At 38.9% G+C, this 25,233-nt stretch overlaps 1 protein-coding gene across 6 annotated transcripts in view; it reads left to right on the top strand.

The window, feature by feature from the left end:
• Positions 1–25,233, top strand: part of Il1rap (interleukin 1 receptor accessory protein) — a 139,159-nt gene that overhangs the window by 97,009 nt on the left and 16,917 nt on the right. For all 6 annotated transcript variants that reach the window (XR_015736680.1, XR_015736681.1, XM_087901787.1 and 3 more), the window contains 6 exons: positions 5,626–5,791; positions 8,114–8,185; positions 11,634–11,760; positions 13,900–14,048; positions 22,094–22,243; positions 23,659–23,802. Coding sequence is in view for 4 of the 6 variants with exons in the window: in XM_087901787.1 (XP_087757913.1) it covers positions 5,626–5,791; positions 8,114–8,185; positions 11,634–11,760; positions 13,900–14,048; positions 22,094–22,243; positions 23,659–23,802 (808 nt within the window). In the remaining 2 variants the exon portion in view is untranslated. The remainder of the gene's footprint in view (positions 1–5,625; positions 5,792–8,113; positions 8,186–11,633; positions 11,761–13,899; positions 14,049–22,093; positions 22,244–23,658; positions 23,803–25,233) is intronic.

Genomic DNA, 25,233 nt, shown 5'->3' with positions numbered 1-25,233 from the left:
GGGAGTCCAGTCCCTACCTTTAGATCTCAGGGCACTGTAATGGGAAAGACAATATTTGAACATATACTGGTTTGTGAACTAGATGGTGGGATATAGAGCAAACTGTGGGTAGTGGGGCCTGGAAAGGATTCCAGTGGACTGAGATTAGAGGAGGAGAAAACCAAGTGTTTCCATTCCAGAAGTGTGGAAAAAGGGGAACAAGACTGACCATGCCTCTTCATGTCGTTCCTTCCTCTGTCATCCTATCTTCTTCAGTGTAGGGTCTCCCTAATTCAGAACTTCTGCAATCCTGGCATGAATTGTTCAGTAAGTGACTGTCAATTGAGGCAGATTTGGTAACTCATCTGAAAAGTATATTATGCTTTATAAGTGATTTACTGAATTCCAAATATCTGGGTAGTCAAAGGGCTTCTGGAATGCATAATGTATTTAAGAATGCTAGTTTAAGGGCTGGAGAGATGGCTCAGAGGTTAAGAGAACTGACTGCTGTTCCGGAGGTCCTGAGTTCAATTCCCAGCAACCATGTGATGGCTCACACCCATCTATAATGAGATCTGGTGCCCAGAACACTATATACATGATAAATAAATTTAAAAAAATATGACATTTTAAAAAAAGAATCTTGGTTTAGTCATGTAGCTATCCCAAAGCATATAGTAAATTCAGAGTGTGATTTTTCTTACTGTCATTTATTATTATTATTTTTAATTGTAGAACTTATTTTTCATGCCACCCATGAATTTCATGTGGTTGAATTAATTCCCCCTTTTTATTGTTATGGTTGTCTATTTCAAATTTCACTTTATAGAGACTTGGAAAGGGAGGTCAGTTTTCCCTTCTCCATGAGCTGGGAGGAACCCGTGAGGAAACTGTTTAATTGGGTGCTTTGTAACTGTGTTACGGGAACTGTAAAGATCCTCCCCACCATATAGCAGAATGGATGTTAGTCCAGATTACAGTTCACATAAACTGAATGTCTTCATGTCCGTTGTGACTAAGTTTGGCACAGTACCTCTACTTCAATATTTTTTAAATAAAAATAATTCATACAATATATTCCCTTTCCCGAATTCCTCCCAGACCTAAAATAAAATAAATCACGATTGGCTAGATACTGTTGTGGATGTTTCTCAGAAAATATTCAAAGTATTGTCTTTGGTTTCTGATAAAGTACCCTGTGCTGGTGAGTTTTTATATGAACTTGGCACAGGCTAGATTTTTTTTTTAAAGGAGAGGCTGTCAATTAAGAAAATGCCTAAGATTGCTCTATAGGCCAGACTGCAGGGCCTTTTCCTGATTGATGCTTGATGAGTAGCGCCACCTCTGGGATGGCAGTCCTGAGGTGTGTAAGAAAGGAGGCTGAGCAAGTCAGTCAGCAGCATCCCTCCATGGGCCCTGCCTCCGCTGCTCCCTTCAGGGTCCTGCCCGACTTCACTCAGCAATGGAGGGTGACCTGAGACTTGTGAGCTGAAATGAACCCTCTCCTCCCCAAGTTGTTTTTGATTTAGCATAGCAATAAAAAGTCAAAGACATCACCTTAGGAAAGAACATTTGTGCAAAATTACCAGGCTCAGACTTTTGTCATGGCATATGCTATTGGGAAGTTAATCCAATCTCTGTGTGATAGATTTTGAGTTACTGCAAGCTACTATTTCAACTAGTTAGAATGGTTCTTCATCTCCCACTTTTGCCAATAATCTGTAGAGAGGGATTTTTAACCTTTGGTATAAAGTCAGTGTGTTCATATTTTCTTTGAGAGCTGCACATTTAGAATTCTGTGGAGGTATACATACATGGCATTTGGCATATAGTTTTAGGGCTCCTGAAAACATAAAATCCATTGTTTAAGCTGAAAACCAAATTATATGACATTTTGAAACCTTGAGTCTAAATCAGGTCAAATGAATCATCTATTGTGTACACTGGGGGAACCTAACTCATAGCTCATCTTTGTACCTTTCGTGATTATATTTCTTTGTTCTGTGCTAAGCGTGAGAGTTCTTTTTCTTTGCCCTCTCTTGAATATCCAACATACAGCACGAAACGGAGCCAATCTTCATTGCACTTAAGAATTGATTGAATAATGGATTTAGACTGCGTTGTAAAACTTCATGAAAATGTATGCCATCTCATTCTTTATTATTATGTGTCTAGCTCTTAACATTGCCTGGCACATAGAAGGGACGTTGTAAATATTTATAAACACTGAAAAACTGAGTTCTCTTTATTGGAAATGGCTGACTTATGAAACTCTACAGAACTCAACAAAGTGAAGCATAGTTTATGCCAAGATTTTCATAGACTCAGAGTATCCATAGCTATCCCTAACTGTTCAGACAGTACAGCTTAAACTCTCTATATTTTTATTCCCATTACTACAAGTATCCCCTAAAACCTACTCCACGTGTAATGGTCTGTGTATTTAATATGACACATGCTCTCTGAGCCCTCAATTCTGTGACATGTATCTGTGCTGCTTTCATACATATTTCAATCATGTAACACAAATGTTTCAAACTCAATATGTCAAATATTAGTCCAATCACAGGCCCTGTAGACACAGTGCTTATCTACCCCTCACTGGCCCAATAGAAGTTAGTTTCCCAGAGGAGGGTAAACAATGTAGAGAAACTGACCTCATAATAAAGCAATGCAGGTAGTATCCAGGAGAAAAGGTACTCCAAGAATGAAGGGAAGTTCTTCACTCTTGCCTGTGCCCAGAGGGTTCTTTCACTTCCCCCACTAGCTTTCAATGTTTTCCATCTCGTTTTAGATCCAACACAAATCTTTATCTAGTAAGATTTTTTTCCTTTAGGTTCTCTGTTTGATTCTCATTGTACACTTCTTGACCCCAGTATGAATTTCTCTTCATTTATGACAGTCTTCCACTAGGTTGAACACCTATAAATACATTTTAGAAAATCGTATCTTTTCCAGTCATATTTTCACACAGTTCCTGTTTTGTAATAGACTGGAAGCAACTTTTTTTTATTGTGACATCATCCTACCCACAACCTTTATCTCCTCACACATTTATTTCCTTTCCAGGATCCCCAAAATCATTTCATGTGCTGTTGCCCACTTACGTGGTGTGGTTGGTTGTCATAGCAACCATTGCGTGGTTGACCAGTTGGTCTTGTGTTTAACTTCTCTCTTTTGAATTCAGAATGAGGAACTAATGGACCAGATCAAAGGGCCATTTGCTAGTTATACAAGTGTTTTTGCTCCATTGAAGAAATTGACTCAGTGATAACTGGTTTCTTGATTTTAAAAACTTGTTTTATGTTTTTGAGTAGCCAAATCTTTGTTCATGACACTTTTCTTCTGAATTCTAAGCAAATGTCTCTGAAGCTATAATAATGATTGCTTTCAGGATTAGTTTATTATCTATAAAAATAATGTCTTTGGAACACATACTAAAGAGTCTATATGTAGATCTATTTGTATTTAAAATGATCTAACTAAACTGCAGACTGAGATTAATGTGCATTTGTACTATAACAACGTGCTCAGTTGTTATATATATATATATCACATATACATATATATATATACAGCACATATACATATTTAAGATGTAAGCATTTCCCTCCTTTTTATTCATAAAACGCTATTGGACTAACAGCTTTGAAGCAGATTTCAGTATATGCTGTTCAAAAATTCAGAAAAAATATCTACCTCTTCATGCAGAGAAGTATACTTTCCAGTTTAGCCTGACTGTAGAGAATAGTCTTTTCACACTCTTAACACTGGTGTTGGCCTTGAGTGTCACACAGATACATGAGTATGGCATATGCAGGGGTATGACGTAGATGCAGGGATACGGCCCAGTTGCAGGGCCACAGCATAGGATGATAACCAAGTGTTATGTGGAGTTAAAAGTAAAAGCCTTTGAGACAAATGTATTTCGATTCACAATAAAAGCAAATATATCCAGTTGAAATTCCAGTCCTAGCACTGCCAAGTTGTAAGAAATCAGCCGTTAACTTCTACACATCTTTGTTTCCTCATTCGTAAAATGGGATAAGAAGATTACAAACTTTCTAAATTTGGGACAAATGAGATAATATAGCATGTTAAACACATGTTCTGCTGTAATTGTTATAACCTCAGCTTTTGAATAACAGTTTCACTCTGTTCAGAATCCAGTGAGAGACCTTTATTCTAGCACCTGGAAGCGAGTTTCAGCTCTATGCTGTGCCGTCTAGGATGACTCTTTATCTACCTCATTTCTTTTTCTATCAGCAAAACTGGGACACGTTCAGCCTGATCTGCCTGCTTCACAGGGATTTAAGAACAGCTAAGTCAACAAATGAAGGAACGCTATCTTGTGGCTGTTCAAATGAAATGTGCCGTCCCGTCAAATAGAGTTCTAGGGACATAATAAAATCAGCCCAAACCACGTCTGACATGAATTCATTATAAGTTGTCAGCCTTTCTGACTTCCTACTTTGGGGTAACCCCGGGGTCCTGTTGTGACAAGCATCTGGAAGGACTGCTTACCCAACAGAAGAAACAGATTGAGAAAGTGTCTTACCTGAGCCAGTATCAGTTCCTCTTCATTTCCATGAGGCACAACTATATTTCCTCTGACAAAGTCTTGCAAAATGCATTTCTGGGGATAACTGTCATCTTTCAAAATGCACCAACCAGGAATTGAAGTAAAAAGGAAGAAAAAAACCCTTAAACATCCAGAGCTTCAATGTTAAATGTGTAAATACAGGAACTTTAAAATACAAGTCAGTATCAGATATCCAGGAACTTAAAGATCTCAAGTCCTTAAAGATAATGTATTATTTTGTCATTCACAAATTGAACTTTAATTGAAAATCCATATTTGAAAAGTAAATATTTAAAGTAGATTTTTGTCACATGTGATTCATTGACTTTTTATAAATAAAACCACACAACCAGAGACTAAGGCATCAACAGGACTATGGTTTTTGTTTTGCAAGAGACACTCCAGTTTTATATTTTAAAATAGCAGCTGATTTATATCAAAATATGAACTGGAAGCATAAATAACTTCTTGAGCCTATACGTTTAGGGGTGGCAGATTAAAAGCGGTTTGTAATGAATACTCTTTTGAGAAAAAATGGAATAAAGTTAAGAGAAGAACACAAAACATTTGAAAATAACTAACAATAGAACAGCCAAGATTGCCAAAACTGTACGTCAATATTGGTGTCAGGTTTACCAAAGTGATGCGATTCCTGAATTGACAGAATCCGCGAGGAGGGACAGGAAATGGTGTATGACTGTCATAAAGCAGGGCTTGCAGCCGTCCGTATTTTCTTAATTTTCATTGCAAAACATGAATCTTGCTTTACTATCAAGAAGGGATTCCAAGAGTTTGAAAACTCAACCTGAGACAGAAAGCTCAATTTTGATATCTTATCTTGAATTAGAAGTTTAACTTCTCTTATGCACCAAAACTTAAAGTTATACTTAATCCATATACTTTTTATTGCAAATAACATTGTCCAGATACTTGACTAAATACTTTTATGAAAATTATAGCATAGGTATTTGGATGTTCTGTGTAAAATGAGGTGTAAAAGCCACTTTTTGCATGTGTTATGTGTGTACAAGTATCTAAACAGCAAACTGCTTTTGTTATTCTAGGGTTGTACTAAAATCGTGGATTTTCATAATGTACTACCTGAGGGTATGAACTTGACCTTTTTCATCCCCTTGGTTTCAAATAACGGCAATTACACATGTGTTGTCACATATTCAGAAAATGGACGCCTCTTTCACCTCACCAGGACTATGAGTGTGAAGGTGGTAGGTAAGCATGACTTGTCATTCACAACTGTATTGCGGAAGGGCTAAGATTTTGTTTAGGCTCTCAATGGGTTATTATACACAATCACGCAAACGCTACTAAAAAAAAAAAAAAAGATACAGAATTTATTCGCTGCCTTAACCCCAGAGCCTGTAAGCAGGACCATGTACAAAGTAAGCAATCAGTAACTGTTGGTTAACTTACTGCATATGTGAATGAGCAACAAGCATGTCAGGGTGTCATGGAATGAGAGCACAGCTGGATAGATGGGTGCTAATGGTCTGTGGGTGCTTTTGTTAGTCACGTGACTTTGACCAAGGCCTAGGGATCAGCTGCATAGCAAGGCAGAGGGAGAACGGCTTGGGATGGAGACTGTGTGTAACAGGTTTAGGTAGACGTGAGTCATCTTTCCTCATACCCCACCTTTTAATGGATGGGGACACTGCATAAAGGTGCTGCATGAGTTAGTGGAAAGATTTTCAGTTTCAAGTCTCTGTTCGAGACTGTTTCCTTGAGTGAATATGTTATCGGATCCAATACAAATTAACACAAAAAAGGGAAGAAAATAATAGTGCAAGTTTTTAACACAGCACCAGTAAAATCTAAATCCACCAATTCTGTGATTGCATTTCTTCAATTACTTTTGGAATGATGCTAGGTTTTGAATGAACTCATGAGGAAAAAAATAAGGCTGAATTTAGAATCTAAGTTTGTTTTAGAAACCAGATGAATTATATCACATAATGTTGATCTCAGATGTTGTTTAGAGTTTATGTGCCTATATGTGTGTAGTTTTATCTGTGTTTGGAAAGTAAGAACAGGTGTTCTTGGTCACAGATTTAGGTATAAGTAGTTGACAGACACAGCAAAGCTGTAGAAGTCATTTTTAACTAAACTTCAAATGACACAAGTTTACTTTTCAAGGCTGTGACACATTGGACATTTATTAAACTTCACTAAAGGATGCTTTAGTAATATTGTGCTTAACTTGTTTTTATGTAATTTATTCCTATTTGTGAAACTGGGGGTGAATTTTATTTACCATATTTAGAGTTATAAAAAATTTATTCTTCAAAGTAAAATATTCTTATGTACATATGATTAATAGATGGAGAAATCTGGGTGAGAACCTGGCCAGTCTTTAAACACACACTCTTAAATACCATGCTTGGGTTAGAGAGATGCCTCAGAGGTTAAAAGCACTGACTTCTCTTCCAGAGAACCCAAGCAATCCGAGACTCTCTTCTGTCCTTCATGGACACCAGACGTGCAGGTGATACATAGGCATACATGTAGGCCAAACATCCATATTCATAAAATGGAAATAAACAAATGTTCAAAGAACATCACACTGCAAAACTCTTTCAAGATACTTTAACATATATTTATAGGGCATAAAAGCAGCAGCTCTTCCCTGCATGGACATTTGGCTAGTAATGCTGTGTTAATCAGTCAGACATATGTACAAGTGTTCTTAAATTTTCCACGTAGCTAAATATTCATTTACTGTTATCCAGGTCTCATACTAGACGTTCTGAGTATCCGAGGGAGAAATTCTTGGACAGTAAGCGTAAATAATAAGCACAGTTTACGAACTGAGAGCACGTAGTTCCGTGTGTTGAATATGTGTGGAAAAAGTAACTTGGAAATTCAAAGAGGATGAAGAAAGAGAAGAAATGAGACATGAAACAGTTATTTCTAATATGGCAAGAGAGCCACATGAGCCCTGGAAATCAAGAACACTGATGAAACAATCTACCCACCCCAAAATAATGCAGGGGGTTCCATATATTTCGTTTGCAATTTTGCAAAGGAAAAAAAAACTGTTTTTTTTCTGTGCTCACAACACTTCTGTCACTAAATGTGCGAATTTTCCACACCAAGCAATTCTCCAGTTCTCTGAGACACCATCTGTGTTTCCTACATGTTAATTCATTTTGATACTAAATACCTGGAGTTTGCACAGACCACACAGATTGAGGGCCCTGTCTTCAAAGAATCTGAGGGACTCAAAAGCTCTTGGTTCAGGAACTGGGGACTAAATGTAAGTATCAGAGGACTGTGATGAAAGATGCTCACGCCACCCGCAGCACTCAGGAAATTAAAGGGCTCTCAGGAGTTCTGTGTTAGGGATAAGTAATAGCGATGAATACATATTTCCTATTACATCACATTTCATTTTCAAAGAGTGAAGTCCAGGAATTGGGTATATATTAGGCCATAGGCCTTCTCGAAAAACTATGCCAGGAAGTTGAACAAGTTGGATGCAGAGGTTTGCATAAGCCTGAATGATTTAACATCCCCCTTTTGCATTTCCTATCATAGGCTCGCCAAAAGATGCATTACCACCCCAGATCTATTCTCCGAATGACCGTGTTGTCTATGAGAAAGAACCAGGTAATTATAGGAGTGGTTCCTATGTTTGGTTAGAATCTCTTCATTACAAGAAGCAAAGCATAGGTTAGCATGAAGCGAAAGTATAATTGGACGGAAATACACAGGCTTCAAGTGAAATGTGATGGAAAGCCAATGGCATAGAAGGATTTGGGAGTTTCAGCTTCTCTTCCAGTCCTTTGTCCTCTGCTCCTTGTTTTCCTCTGTGGTTACTATTGAATGAAAACTTGACTTTGCACAGGGTTTTGATTTGCCGGGGCCATAATAAAAGCACAAAACGGCTTTTAAGTTTCTACTTCCTCTTCAGAGTGTGGAGCATGGAATCAGACAGGACTGAGAGCGTCATGGAAAAAACAGATCCGTGAACGCTAGATTCAGAACACTGTCAAATGGTTGCCATGCCTCCCTGGGCCACCCATAAGTTTTCATAATGTTTTATTCTAGAAAGAAATCATTCATAAATTACCAAATAAAAGATTTTTTGTTGTTGTTCTTTTGATTAAAAGCCTTCTACAGTAGAGTAGAAAATCACGGAAAATTCTGACACTTTTACATAATCTTCTTTTCTTTAATTTAGTTAATACGTTTTTGTTATTTTTCATATCAGTCCCGGTTCCCTTTCCCTCCCCTCCTCCTGCTCCTTTCACCATCTCCCCCACCCAACCACCATCCACTACTCAGAGAGGATGAGGCCTCCCATGGGGAGTCAACAAGGTCTGCCACATCACTTGAGGCAGGACCAAGGCCTTCCTCCCTGTATCTTGACTGAGGAAGGTAACCCTCCAGAGGGAATGGGTTCCAAAGACCAGTTCATGCACTAGGGATAAATACTGGTCTCATTTCCAGTGGCCCTCTAAACCGCTCAAGCCACTGTAAGACCATTCTAGACCCGTGAGAAGTATAGAAGAAGAGTTGTTTGTGTGGATTGAAACTATGAAGCCAGAGATCATGTAGGTGGATTGCCAAAAAGGCAATATTCTGAGTTTTCAGATATGATTTGCCTCGTAAGGAGTAGATGACATATTGAGTTGGTCGGTCTCAAATAGACTGCTTTTCCTAGGGTTAATATGGGCTTTGTTTAGGAACTTGAACATTCTTGTCACCGTTGAAGTAAAAACCTATCAGCAACCCAAGTATGTTTCAGCTACTTACTGGGTCGCATTTCCGAAGCATTCCTGAACTCCTGTTCATTTTCCCTTTGTTATGGAAACATAGTGCTTCATAATCTGTAGTGAAAGGTTTGGAGCCAGTGTTAGTCAGTTCATCCCAAGATAATTAGAGGCTTCTTCAGAGCCTGGGCAATAGTGAACCAAGAGTACAAGCATAAAGCAGAATTATTCTCAACAGGCTGGTGTGACAGTTCCGAGCTGGGTCAAATCCTTCCCCAGTTCTTATTAACAATTTGACCTACAAACTATGCTGCTTAACATGTAGACATTTCAACTTTTGCTTCCGTGGCACATTAATTTTTAAAAGACTTCATGCTGATTGATTAAGAATAAATGCCTAGGGTAGGGAAGACTTATTTGGGAAGGTGGGAGGGAGGAGGGCAACACAGAAGGAGAGGGAAGGAGGAGGAATATCTAACACCAAGGATGCTTTAAGAAGCTGGAGAGAATTATGATATTTTATGTTCATTTAAAATAGTTCTACCCATCTGTAAAATCTACAAACTAAACTAAAATAGCCAGAACATCAAGGTCTTGCAAAAGGTGCAATAACGGCTCTTCTATACCAGGACCAATGAACAGCCACCTAGTTAGACTTAATGCCGTCTTGATTGGTAGGAATTCATGCCTGCATCTGTAAACATAGATAGCTGGTGAGATTATGAGATCTAGTAGAGCATCTACTATTGTCCTTTGCATAAGCCAGTATAATTTCTAACTTCTGTGTAAATACCCACAGCCAGGTGTAACTCTCATCCCTCATCAAAGAAGCCTCTTTTCTCAGCCAGGCCATACTGATCAAAATGTCGAGATCAACTGACCATGAGGCACCCATCCCTGTTGATACATCTATCACAGTTCCTTTACCCACAGCTCAAGGCAAACATACACTTATATATCTGTAATTTAAATAACGGTTTCGTGGACTCCTATACATTCTCTGGCTCTTATATCCTTTCTGCTTTACCTCCATTAATGTTTCCTGAGCTATGGAAGGGGTGATAGAGATTTCTCATATAGATTGAGACACTCAACAGTCACTGATTTTTCCAGGACCATAGCCATTGATAAGTTGCTCATGTTTTAGTAAATAGTACCCACACTCATGCTCATGCAAACAATCCTGATTATATTCATGGCTTTACACACACACACACACACACACACACACACACACACACACACACACAAAATAAAATACGTATGAGAAGACTTGTTGGTGAAAATAAGGTAATCAGAGGAGTAGAGGGAGGATGACTGTGACAGGATGAAAATAGCCAGACTTTGTTATGTAAATGTATATGATTCTGAAAGAATAAAACATAAGAATAAGAATAATAAAAGAGAACAATAGCAAGCACACGTATTTAGCTCTACCAAGTTCACAGCAATTATGTTGATCTTGACATGATTGTTAGCACTATTATCCGCACTTGTGAACCTCCCTCATCTCACGCATCATCTCAGCTACATAACTTAGAACTGCTTTTTAAAACTAAGTATCTGCATGTTTGGAGATGTGGATTCCCTGGCTGGTTCTCTTGGTGATGACACAGTTCCCTCCTCCTTGGATAAGGACCCATCACCGAAGGACTCTTTTATTGGTCACTGTGGTTGAAAGAGAATAGCCATGATAGGCTCATATATTTGAATTCTTAGTGCACAGTTTATGGAACTCTTTGAGAAGGATTAAGAGCCGTGGCTGGGAGTAGACTTTGATGCTACAAGATCTCCTATGATATTCTAAGTTAGCTCTCCCTGCCTCATAGTTTTTGATGAGAGGCGATCTGTTCAGTTACTGTTTCAGCACCATGCCTGCTAGTCTGCTGCCAAACTCCCTGTTGTGATGGTTGTCAGTTCCAACCCTCTGCAACCGTGAACCCCAAATTAAATGTTCTCTTTTATAACTGGCCTTGGTCATGGTGAAAAATAACTAAGACAGTCACACTTTATGAGGGAAGTAACAAAAAGGAAGGTTTGAGCCTGAGAAGAATGCTGCCAGAGTTCCTCGGCATTTTAGAGCGTATTTATATAGTGATAGAAAATGGCCATTTTGGTAGTTTTATATACAGTTGCTGGGCTTCTCTTCTTGTTTTGTGTGTGTGTGTGTGTGTGTGTGTGTGTGTGTGTGTGTGTGTGTGTGCATTTGGTGTTAGAATGATGAATGGTTTATTGGCTGTTAGTGGCTACCAGAGAATCAGGCATATGAGAGTCATATGAAAGATGCATATTGATGGATTAATATAGGCTAACATCATCTTTTCAATTTGTTCGTTTGTCAGGAGAAGAGCTTCTCATCCCCTGTAAAGTCTATTTCACTTTCATCATGGACTCCCACAATGAGATCTGGTGGACCATCGATGGAAAGAAGCCTGATGATGTCACCACTGACATCACCATTAATGAAAGGTATCATGGGTGTATACTGGCTCTCTAGTCATTGTCAATCTCAGGTCCATATACACACCATTCAGTGTGCATGATGATTGTTTTTGCCTTAATAAAATGTAGCAAGATTTTCAAATCTTCAGTGGCTGCATCCCAAAGCAGGGCTATGGGCCTTGCAATGGAAGTGCACACACTTGATAGATTGCATGTCAAAATTTGGTATTACATTGTCTTGAGTCCAGGTGTCTTCATCACAGGTGTTACAGGCATGTGCTATATTGTCTTAACCTCTACAGACTTCACATGTTTATGATATGATTCTCAATTAGAAACATATGGAATGTATTTCCCTCATGAATCTAAAGATAAATGAGAAGGAGAAATATTGGGATGTGGTTGCATGAAAGTATTTGGGTTATAATCTTTCTCAGTCCTGGAACATGGGTCTGGATATTTGCTTCTCTCCTAATTATGTTTATTTCTTCTATTAATGACCCATATTTTTCCTATCGTCCTCTGATAATTGAGAATTACTTGTTAAATACTAACATTTTCATTCTTTAAATTTCACTTTAAAAGGTAAATGTGCAAAACTCTCAAAGAGCTAATTTTTTAAAAGCTGATGGGAAATAGTGCTAACCTCTCTAAAAATGTCAAACTGAGTCACTTTATTCTTAAGCAAACTTGATATTTTAAAGACTTTAACAAAGGAGATGTACAGGTCTCTGAAGACTGAATATTTCTCTATAAGCGAGATATAAATTGCTAGAAAGAATTGCTTTGCTACATAAACCAATAAATCACAGTGGTCAAGCATGTGACAGAGTGGCAGAAGTCCCCAAGTTTTATCACCTTATGCCAACAGACCTTAAGTCCATTGAATTTTTACAATTCAATACCTGTTTCTTTCCTACTAGTAAGTTAAGATTTTGTAGAAAGTATAAAGATAAATAGATGACTGAGAAGGAATGGGTGTTGCAGGAAGAGTTCCTAGGGGACTCTGTCGGTTTGGGAGGATTAGGGGGCATTCCACAGATGAAACAGTGTTCACATCAAATTTGCTAAGTTATGAAATGAAAGCTGGTGAAAAGAAATGTTGTGTTCAAAGACAAGGACTTTAGGGAAGCAGAGGAAAATTGGAGGGAGCAAAAGTCTCCAAACATGGCATGTTTTGTAGAAGGAACTGATGAAAGGTTCAACTTGAGGCCCCAAGGGACAGTTACTGATAATTTCGGGATTTCTGAGAATTGAGATTCTTCTCTTCATATTAAATGAATCCTTATGAGAACAAAGTCATGTTATTCCATTTTGCTGCAATTAAGACAGACTTGCAGTGTTCATGAGAGCAGGAAAATAAGTTTGGGAGAAAAATACTTGTCCCTGAAACACAGTTTTATGACTGACACTATGTCTAATCTAAAGGAAAACCTGCTCAGCTAAGGGAGAAATATATTTAGACCCCTCTGAGACAAGGAGTTGAAGGGATTTTAAATCTTGGTCTTAAACACAAACACTTGGTCTTGGACTTACTGCAGTTGGATATACCTACTTCACAGTTCAGTTTTCATGTTCTGAGCTATTTCTTGTCTTTGCATGTAAAGATTGAACTATGCAGTTTCAACATTTCACACAAACATTCTGCCTGTCTGCATTTGGAAATCAAGCCTTCCGTATCTCTGCAGCGTGACAGTTATGTGGGGCTGTGATAGCTCAGAGGAGCAGTCATCAAGCGTGGCTGCAGGAGAGATGCATGTTCAATCTTCTGAGTATTTCAGTAAATTATTCCCATAATACACCCTTTTACAAAACAGCCAAGGCATGGAAAGTTTAATGACATTGCCCAAGGAGCAAATGACAAAACATGGATCACCCGCCCCCACCCCCCAAATAAGTCTGATACCAGAAGATTCTTTTCAAGCTGATGCAGTCATCGTGCCTCAGTGTCTGGAGCAAGGGTGACATTTAGCTGTGAAGGAAGAGCTGCAGTGAGAATCTAGCATTGGGTTTGTCCGGCATTAGGCCAATGTGTGGTATGATAAGGCCATTGTCAGCATGACAGTTCTCTCCCACAGGACTCTGTAGGTGCTTGCTTCTTATTCACACAGAGGGCACAGCCTGTGTGTCTCACAAACATTTTGATTTCTTTCTCCTTGTGTGTAGTTTAAGTTATTCCCCAACAGAGGATGAAACAAGGACTCAGATTTTGAGCATCAAGAAAGTCACCCCTGAGGATCTCAGGCGCAACTATGTCTGTCATGCACGAAATACCAAAGGGGAAGCCGAGCAAGCAGCCAAGGTGAAACAGAAAGGTAATGGATGCACCCAGCCGATGACTCTGTGAACTCTCAAATAACACTGTGGTGAATAGGAAATCAGAGAGAGAACGCCAGTGCATAGCACATCGGACACAAAACAATGAGTCGGTTAAATGAAAAACCTTAGGAGAAAGCTTCCATCCTTGCAAAGAGGCTAGCATCTTGGTTCTGAAAGTGCCAGCACCTTAGTACCTAAATGTTGCTTGAAAACTCCATGAATGCAATAGCAAGACACAATTTTATATCTTAAATAACCAGGAAAAATGAAAATCCTCAAACTAGTAAAGATGGAATAGAATTTCTAGAATCACATACTGTTGTTGAAGTCCAAAGATGCTCTTAGATATAATTGAAAGCAGAGTTCAAAGGGCACAAGTTTGATCATGCCATATGACCTTTAGGAATTTTTCCTGAATCACGCATCCTCCGCTATTCTTAGAAGTGTAAGAAAGAATGAAACATAAGTAGCAGTCATCTGTTTGTCTATAAATACATAAGGAAGGAATAGGATACTGATTTTCAAAAAAAATGTAATTTCAGATTCATGTTTTACACATTATGTATCCATCATTAGGCAGTTTTATGTTATAATTGATAAAATAATATTTACTAAATTGTGATTTAGTTTGATGTTAAAATAATTTCTATGTTAATACCTGTATTTTCTAAAATAAATAAAAAATAAAAAAAATTACAAATCCTTCTTGTGTGAGCTGTTGCTCCTGAAGCATACTGCCTAAATTTTTCTTTGGGTCTTTCCCCCGGCACAAATCCCAACCAACTGATCCCTTCCTGAATATTTTCAGAGGTATGGAGTAAAGTTAACAGAGACATCACATGGTCAGTATAGCATTTTGGACCATCCTAGCTCTCACATTTTTAGTTTATAACATTTATATAAAAATGAAATATTTGATACAGTTTATAACATTTATATAAAAAGGAAAACGTTGACTTATGGTTGTTGCATTTGCTTTAGACTTGAATCCTTTTTATTTATTTACTTTAAGCTAAGCAACAAAGAGGACACAATCAAATGTTGTCTTACAAATTAGAAAGAAATTGTTTATAGATCTTAAGACGTCTTAAAGAATTTGTTCAGGATGTTCCATTGCTTCCATCTCAGAAATCACTGTAGTGAATTATCTGTGCTCGAACATCAAATACCCTAATAAAATCCTAGATTCCGTTTAGCCCAACTCTCTGATCTTGGAAAACTAAAGCTCTCTCTGAGCCTCATCATTTTTATCATAAAAAAAATGGAGAAAATTATACCAGCACCTCTAAGGTTGTCAAAAATGCACAGAGCAAGCATCGTTACTAATTCATACTATCAACTGTTCAATAAATGCTAGCTCTTATTTCTCCGAGGGTATTATAGGCAATAATTAACTAAAGCATCTGTAATCAAACAAGTACCATTATAGTCTAGGTTACAAAATAAATCAAATTACTTTAGTTCAAGACCTGTTAGAGCCTTTAATATTTAACATTCCAAATGAAGTTCTTCAGGGGTTTAGATTGCTGCGGGCTGGGTGTTTTCAATTGTGTTAAAATCCATATTACTGAAGTACAAAGAATCTGGGGGTTTTCTTTTTTGGCATGTACTCTGTAGAACAATAATAGAAGATGACATAAATTGATCACTTATCAAAGAATAGGATCAAGCCACAAATAAAAAAATGTTTTATGTGGGAGACATGCCCAAGGATGTCCACCCGAGTAGCTACTGTAGCACAGAAACTCAGATTCTGAGTGTAGTGGGGACAATACTGAGGCTGTGAAGTAACAAATGATCCTCTTGACCAATGAGCGTTGGTTCTAAGATTTTTTTTTGTCTGCACATCATCAAAAGGATGACAGGAAGCACAAAGTGGTGATCCAGGCTTGTAATCCTGCCATGTGGGAGATTGAGCCAGGAAGTTTAGGAGTTCGAAGTCAGCCTCAGCTACTTCGTACATTCAAGACCAGCTTGGACTACATGAGACCCCTGTCTCAAACACAAACAACGAATATGACAGGGAGAGATTAACATGTGGAATGAGAATTGCCTCCAGCAGGTTTTATTGACTGCACATTTCATCCATTCAGCTGACTAAAGTCCTCCCTATGAGAGAGCTAAAGTAAACATGTCTAACATGGAGTTGTTTGGTGATCAGAGAGTAGCAAGGTAGGTTCTAAGGAGACATGTGCTTTAAGTCATATGAGAAGTTGCCAAACCAGTTGCCAAAGAGGTTTGCTGTTGCACACTGCCCCCTACACAGCACAGCAGAGAACCTACGTACACTAACTTTTCTCGCCAGTTTTTGGATTTGTCAACTGTTAAGCTTTTAACAGTTGTCTTAGGAAATGAGTGTTTGTGTCTCACTGAGTTGCTCTTCGAGTTCCTGGTGATGCTGAAGACTTTTTTGTAACTTCATTGATCGTTAATAAATCTTTCTGTAAGGCCGGTAAAAATCTTTGGTCATTTTCAGCTGGATCATTTGTCTTAAATTTAGTGCGGTATGTAACTCATGCTGGACACATGCATACAAGACACACTACCACATATGCTCGCCCAGATTTACACACACCGAATGCACATCCTTTGTTAACTTTTTTGAATGTTAAAAAATACTTTCATCCAGCTTGTGAATTTATTCATTTTTGAAAGATTTGCTTTTATTCACATGTATGAGTGTTTTGCCTGCATGCATGTATGTGTATCATGTATCATGTGTGTGCTTAGTACCTCCAGAGGACAGAAGGAGACATCAGAGTCCCTGAAACTATAGTTAAAGAGAGCTGTGAGCCAGCATACAGGTGGTAAATCCTCAGCAAGAATGTTGGTGCTCTTAACCCCTAAGTCCATGAGTTGATGTTTTGATAAGCTCAATTCTCAGTAATGTGAGGAAGCTCATTTTATCAGTCTCTTTTTATGTGTTAGTGCTTTCTGAATAATGAACTTCTACTCTCTGTTGTATAAGTCAAATGATGGCAGGCTTTTTTCAAGGATTTCTCCTTTCTATTTAGGCCTTTGTTCCATCTTAGATTGTAGTTTTGAAGACATGAGTTGCAGGGTGGAGTCTGATGTTGACTTTGTCCTGTTTCTCCATAGAAATAGTTTTTCTGACATCTTGTTGAATGTGTTTCTCTGTTTTTTTTTTCTTGAAATGTCTTGAAAGTTTGGTCAAAAACTCAATCATCTTTATGACTTTCTGCATTCCTTACTCTACCCCTTTAATCAACTAGTTGCTGTTTAGTCTTACACCATTTTTATTACTAAAGTTTGAAATTCTTAAATAAGACACTGTTGCCCTTTTCTCTTTTTCAAGGTAGTTTCACTGTTTTAGAAAGATTCATAGTTTCCTTACCTGTTTTAGTACCAGTTTGTCAACATCTACTCTTTGATTTTGATTGAGACTCTATTAAATTTGTGAGTAACACTGAAGACTTACCAATACTGATTCTATCAATCCATAAAGATGATAAACCTCTCCATTTATATAAAGTCTTAGTAATTTATCTCCTCAATTTAAAAAAATGAGTGTACAGGTTTTTATTACATATTATCAAATTCGTCTCTAAAGAATTTAAAAATTTATGCCATTAGATTTTTTAACTTTTCTAATTGTTTATTAATAAAGCATAGTCATGCAGTTAATTGATTTTTATGTGCTCACCTTGAGCTGCTCTTCAAAATTTAATTATCACAATTTCTGCTTGTCTTTCTCTTATTCTCTTTCCTCAAGAGTGTGTTTTCTTGTGTCAGTTTTCTAAGTTGTCCTTCGGGGCACTTTCTTGCTCTTCAAAGTTGTCATGTACGGGCATGCTTTCTGGGGATCATTTCCTTACAATTGTTTCAGAGTCTATGGAGGCTTTGGTGGTTTTGTTATGATAAGTGATTTGTATGCTTTTTCAAGAATATATTTTTTATGTTTTGAATTTCTGCCTCACTGGAATGTCTCCATTGATATTTCCAATTTACTCTTCACAAGTGTTCATTTGAGAAAAAAAAAAGACCTCAGCAGACACATTTTAATATGGATTTTAAAATGCTTAGCTAGTCATTAAATCATCTCTGCCAATTCTGGATTCTATTTTTACTTGTTGATATGTCTTTTGAATGATTCTTTTATTTTTCTGCTATCTAGTGTTTTTTCGTTATTCTGGGCATCATAGATGTTATACCATGGAATGTATTTTGTGAGCAAATTGAGTTTTATTGTAGCAGGTGTTTAATTTGTTTATATTATAGGTCTCCTCTCCTCTTCTCCCTTCCCTTTTTCCTTCTGGAATTCTCTTGATCGCGTTTGTTACAGTAGTTAGAAATGCCATTTCTGGTTGGGCTGGGTGGATAGACTTCTCCAGCTCCGCCATTAAATAGGGCTGGTGGATACACTTCTCAGGTTCAGCCATTTAGGCACCACAGGCTAGCCGCTATTTCTTTGCTCTGAAGCTGGACTCCTGGATCACCTCAGATCTGCATGGACTCCTATGGCTTTTCATTTCCTAGGTGTTCTTTATAGGACTTTGTAAGTACAAACCAAGTCTCCATAGCTTTGCATTCGTGCATTCTTTGCCACAGACTGAAGATAACCTCATGTAGACAGAGGTCATTTTCTACTTAACTCTCCTCTTTCTATTCCTTAGTCCCTGAAATTCAAACTGACACAATCGTCTCAACTCTCATTTCTCTCCCTAGCTCAGAACAGCCACCACCTTCTTAGGACTTCCCTTTCTGTACCAAAATCTGGAAAATTCTCTTTGATAATTATTAGAAAGAAAAAGACATAATGACCGTGGGTTTATCTTAGTTTTACCAGTTCTCCAACTGTATGAGGCTAAAATGCAACAACAACAGCATTATTTAAGGTATTCTGGAGCGCAGGCTAGTTCATTATCATTTACTTTTCTGGTACCAATGGTGAGGTTCAGAGGACAGAGATTGTAGCCTCATCCCTGAACCATCAGATTTGCAGCTCAATTCACACCATTTTCTGTTTTGACATCACTAAAATAAAACACTCTTTTGTTAGTATTTCAAACAAATGGCCATCACCACAATTTTAAAAATTATGCATAATTTAGTACGGACGAGCCTTGGTCTCTGTGGCAGGGGACAATTGGCAGTCCAGGCACCTGGCATTTGGAGCAAGAGCTCAGTAGATTGCAAGCCCAGCTACAACAATGAAGATAGATAATTTGGGTTACCAAGGACAAAATTTATTGTAGAGCCAGAACCAAAAGCAGGGGAGAGGACTAGCGCTGGGGTCCTTCATTCTTTTAACAAAGATGCCTGGCTGGGTACATGGAGTTCAGGGCCAGTTTATAATACAGAACTGCAAAGCGCGTTCTGATTTGGGGAGAAACAACACGCAAATGACGGCATTTGGCTACATTCTAATTGAGACTTATTGCAATCAATGAGAGGGGGAGTTCAGGAGTCCAGTGTGATCAGATTGCGTCACTCCTTTTTGATTTGGAAACCGTTTTGTCTGGAATTGCATCAGCGCAAAATTGTCATTTCGAATGCCGAGACTTGCAGTAGGAAGGACACAAAATACAGGCCAAGGGTCACTGCTTCCCTGTAACGTCCTTTCACTTTGCAAGACAGCCCTTTAGAAGCACAGCCATTTAGAAGAGCAGTCTGGTGGATTATTAATTTTCGGGTCCAATCAGTTAAGTGACGTTAGGGCATCTTTAATAAGAAGATGACACCAGGAAACGCAGTCTGAGCTGTAAATACGAGCTGTATCATCGGAGATACAAAACAAAATTGAAGAGCCCTATTAAAAGTAAAGGAGGCTGTAGAAATGAGCCTGGGAGAGAGAAATCAATCGTTTAATTGATCTTTTGGTCATCAAGCAAGACCTCTATTAATACCTGGAAAAACATCCACCCATTTAGAGGACCACCATCCTGCAACCCCGGGGCTAGGGTCCACCCGATAACAAGGTTTGAATGCTCAATTCCAGGGTTCCCCTATACTAGATACACAACACACTGAATTCAGGTTGATGAACTTGAAAGACCAGGATTTATCTCGAAATTTGAGAACTTTGGACTCCACTCCAGGTTGCTTACCATGTTTTCATTCAGATTAAACGTCATTTGAAAAATCCTCCCAGCCACTGAGTCCACATCTGATCAATGATCTAACACCATGGCAGCATTCCACACAGACCATGCACTTTGAAGAGAACCTAGATAGTAGTCCTGCTCTGGAGGAGATTCTCCACACCTCATCTCAGCAGACAGACATTCAGCACCTAAAGTGTTCGACTGCTTGGAGAAGCATCTTTGTCTCTCCACTCTTTGACCTCCCCCACCCCAGTCTCACTCCATCTGGCCCAGGTCACCCCATCACATGACCTGCTTTTTCAAAACATCAGTAACAATTTTTAAACTAACCCAATGAAATATTCTCTTGTTTCTGTGCTTCCCCTGCATTAGATTTTTTAGCCCTTCCTGCCGTCTTCCCTTTCTATCCCTCAAGCGTCTGGCAGACATGCCAAGAAAGGCATTATCGAGCCAGCCAATACCAAGCCCGGCTTCATCGCCAGCAAATTACTCCGTTCTTCCTCAAAGTCTTCGGCTGCCGTGCCACAGCCAACATAGCAAACAAATGATGCTTCCGCCCTTGACTGTAACTTTGGGCTTCTTTCCCTATCCTGAAAGAGGAAAGTGCTATTTGCGGGAAAGTTTGTTGAGATCCCAGGTGCCGCAGGGATAGGAAGGACAGAACGGTTTGCACCCGGAAGGTGCGGAGGCCTAGTCTATTTTGCAGGGGGTGGGAAGGAGTAACAATTATCTACAGTTCACTAATATTGCTGAGATAAAATCATTAAAAGGTAGATATTTCTATGGACAAAGCCCAGTCTGAAAAAAAAAAAACATCTTTATTGATGAAATGAAGACATATATAAATGAACTTGGAAATTAAAAGAAATTAAGAAATAAAAGAAAGACATACTATGGCCAGAAGTCAAACTATGGTCACAGCATTATGTTTGCTTTTCCTGAGCCCTTTGAGACAAGGACAGCGTAAATGAGACAGGAGAGTGATTGGAGACTTGGTTAGAATAGTCGGTGGAGTGAACAGGGCTTCTGTCTTAATTCCTAGCTTTTAATACATTGGGAATTATCTCACTCTATTTCTGGTACTTCCATAAAGCCTGCCTATGATATTCACAGTGTCAAAAAGTAAGTAGATAGCAAGGAAATAATCAAGTCTCTGAAAGTTCAGGTCAGCCTTTGAAGTGTTTGTCACAGAACTGTGAGCGTGGGAAATATGAGAACCAAATACCACTTCCTAGTCCGTAGATTTGCCAAAACTCAATGAAAATACTAGTTTGAAGCCTCTTTTTAAATAAAGGAAAGGGATCAAATTTCTCTGATATTGATGTTAGAAAGAGGATGAAGTCAAAATTAATCGACACAGCAAGACTTGTGCTCAGGTTACCTCCTCTGATAATGGGACTCTCTTCTCTCTTCGGGGAGGGTTCTTGGGAGAGCACTGAAGGAAAAATCAGTCGCTTTCACAACTCTCCTTGTCCTAGGATCATGGCACAGTACTGCAGTCTCAGTCCCCAGGCTGGGACAGGACATTGGTGAGGTTGAGCTGAAGAGCAGGACCCTCTCAGTTTATGTATGACTTGGGGTTATAGTTCAATAGTAGAGCTTGCCTAGCATGCACAAGACCCTGTGCTGAATTGAATATGATAACCTTCCTGGAAATCCTTCCCAATGTTAAGAGCCTATTTTATTTTGTGTACATTTAGGATCTATTCAAATCACTGAGTCATTTAAAGCACTTTCTGTACCAGGAACTATAAGCAACAGCAGCAAGAACAACAAAAGAGTAAATAAATAGGATGCAATCTAGTATTCGAAAAAGATGATGCCTAAACTGTTACCATGTCATTTCTTCTTGTTAACATTTGCAAGTCAAGTGCCTGACTTGCCCGCATGGCTGATCCAGTCATGAAGGAGATGGGGGATCACTATGATCATTAAGTAGAAGTTAACTATCATCATTACTTTGTCATTTGTTTTAGTAATACCGCCACGGTATACAGTGGAACTCGCCTGTGGTTTTGGAGCTACGGTATTTCTGGTGGTGGTTCTCATCGTGGTCTACCATGTATACTGGCTGGAGATGGTCCTCTTTTACCGGGCTCACTTCGGAACAGATGAAACGATTCTTGGTGAGTATCGGACATATGATGCAAATCTCTTGTATCACCACAATGTGTTTCTCTAGCATATGAGCAACTGCATTTAACAAGATCATCCATTTTTTCTTTTAGCTCTTACTAATAAAAATCTTTCCAGTATGCCATTTGCCTTTCATGATGGAAATATGGTTTAGTCTAGACTAGCTTTGTCTTTATAAAAACATGAGGCATAGTACATATGAAATTAACATTCCCCCCCAATGGTTCAAAGAGCATAAGTGAAAATAAGGATTTGATTCAATATTCATACATTGTTATTTCAGTATAAAAATGATATTTAAAATGTTAATGAGATGTTTTGCCAGCTTTCAAATGCAGAACGCCACTTTGCAGTCCTGGCACATCTCAGTAGGGACAGCTGCACTCAGATGGTCAGCAGACACATGTGGTTCTTGGTCACTAGAGAGGACAGTGCAGGGCCACAGCCTTTTGTTTTGCTTTGTTTTGTCCTTTGTGTTGTGACACAGTGTCTCATTGTGGAGCTCAGGCTGACCTCAATCCTGAGTGCTGGAATGGCTGGCCTGTGCCACCACGTTTAGCTGTAGGTTCATATGCTTCAGGGGAAGATCCATGGGCTAGCAGCATCTTGATCACCCAAAAGCATCTTAGGTGGAGACTTTTAAACATGACTCCCTCTGAACCAGAACATATGCTATAACAGTACATCCAGGTGGTCCCAGTGTACATAAGAGTGTATTGTTTACCTTGCTCTCGCTAATAAAAACCTTTCCAATGTGTATTCCTGGTAGAAATTTTCCTGGCAGTACCACTGAGACATCTGAATCTTTACCAAATCTCTGCTGTACAGGAAAAGGAGCAACAGCTCACCCCTTAAAATTCTAATTCAGCAGGCCTTGGGAAGAAACACATAATCTATATTTTTAACGACTCATGAATTTTATTAAGCAAATTTCGGAAAGATCAATATATCGATCTTAACATAATTTAATTCTAGTTCTTTTCGGGTATAATTTAGTCAATTTCAAAAAGTCTTTCTCAATTTAGAATTCTAATGTATTAGCAAGTGGTTTTCTAGAACACTGAGTAGAAATTTCCTGCCTGGCCTTAGCTCCCAGCACCTGTGGTGTGCATCCCTGTTCCCATGATTCATGGGACAGTCTTTGTCCGCTCCAGGGGTCCCTCCCTCAGATGAGAGTAGAAGACACATCAGGCGTGATCTGAACCCATATGGTCATTCTGCCTGAATACGGTCACAACTAAAAAAAATTACACTGAGATCTGTCACATTGTTCACAGATGCTAAAAGGAAAAAAAATGAAAAAAAAATGAAAACGTCCAACACCCAAAAGTTAGAGTTAAGAAAAAAAAGAACAATTTCAGATTTTTTTTCCTAATTTGCTTTGTCTCTGTGCCCCTTTTGCTAGATGGAAAGGAATATGATATTTATGTTTCCTATGCAAGAAACGCTGAAGAAGAGGAATTTGTGTTGCTGACGCTCCGTGGCGTTTTGGAGAATGAATTTGGATACAAGCTGTGCATCTTTGACAGAGACAGCCTGCCTGGGGGAAGTAGGTGTCGCGCATGAGCAACACAGGTGCCACCCTGAGGGGTGCAGTGGGTCCTGAGTTTCTGGTGCATGAATGGGATGTAGCACAGTAATGGTGTTCAGATATTGAACGTGCAGTTCCTTCAGGTAACGGAGTCTTCTCCAGATGTACAGCCACAGTGCCAGGTAGACACTGTTCAGTCTAGTTTCTGACTTTAAAATTTCCCCTTGTAATCTCAAAGAGCTCCATGTCATGAAAGAGCCAGCCCTGAGGAAGTCAATCTCACTGGAAGTTAGATTTTCAAGAAGCCTTGGGCTGACACGCATATCATTTTCATTCATTTTCTTTAACAAAGACCAAGTGGAGAGAATGTTTCTTTACACAAACAAAGTTTTACTCCACTTACCTGGAACAGAGCTGCAGGACAGAGAGCGTCGAGCCTTTCCCCACTAACACAGCATGCCCTTTGCTTCTTTCTCATCCTTTCCTCACTTCTGAGCCAGCGAGCTGCTGCTGGCCAAATCTGCCTGTTCATTGTTTGTATCTCCTTTTCCAGCAGTGTGGATGTTTGAGTTTTAGCTTACAATGTGGAAGGCCGTTGAATTCTACCAAGTTTTACAAGGAAAAGCTTCAACTATTGAAATTTTAAAAACCAAGGCTTCTTCTTTTCAAGTCCAAACAGTAGCAAAAAGTTTGGACTCTTTTCAAGTCCAAAGAGTCATGGTTCATTCAGGAGTTTTGTAACAAGCATGTCAGCAACGCTGTTCAATTCCCTATAAGCCTTTCCTATCTGAAATAAGGGTACTGACTCCCATCTGCAGCAGAACGAGCTCTTTTCCTCTCTTTTTCCAAAGAAATCTGTTCACGATGACTCTGTTTTATACGTTTTTGAAATGCTTGGATAATTGATACCTGGAACAGTTTTCTTCTCATTCTGAGTTAATAGATCATCTTTCCTACCTGATCAGTCATCACCCCAAGCCTGAGCTTGTATTCTACAGAAGATCTCTCCTTGAGTGTCATTGTGCGATGAAATGATCACCTACATGGTAAAAGGCAAAGTTCTACTCACATTAATTAACAGTTTGCTTAACTCATTCATGCATCTATTGATTCGTTTACAAAGTCAATCAAACTATCTTATCTACTATGTGAAGAGTGAATAAAAGGTGCACAGTATATATCTGGATAAGACCTACAGGGGACTAACAGTCCTTCAAAAGATGCAGAGTTATTCTTGCACACAGCAGGCCCTCTTCTCTTTGGATTCTTCCCACTGCTCTTTCTGAAGCCACTTTGCTGCTGAACCTTGTCTACGATTAGACAGGGTCAGCCTCTGCTGGAAATGCTTAGAGGAAATACACACCTCTTCCTGGGTCCTCCCCCAGGCTGCACATGTTAGATTTTACCTGGCAAGTCCTTCCCTATTACTTCTGCACCCGTGAAGATTAA

Source organism: Myodes glareolus, chromosome 2, assembly GCF_982192425.1.
Source record: "Myodes glareolus chromosome 2, mMyoGla1.1, whole genome shotgun sequence".
NCBI lineage: Eukaryota > Metazoa > Chordata > Mammalia > Rodentia > Cricetidae > Myodes > Myodes glareolus.
The sequence above is the reverse complement of the archived record's forward strand: the minus strand, read 5'-3'. Positions and strand labels throughout refer to the sequence as shown.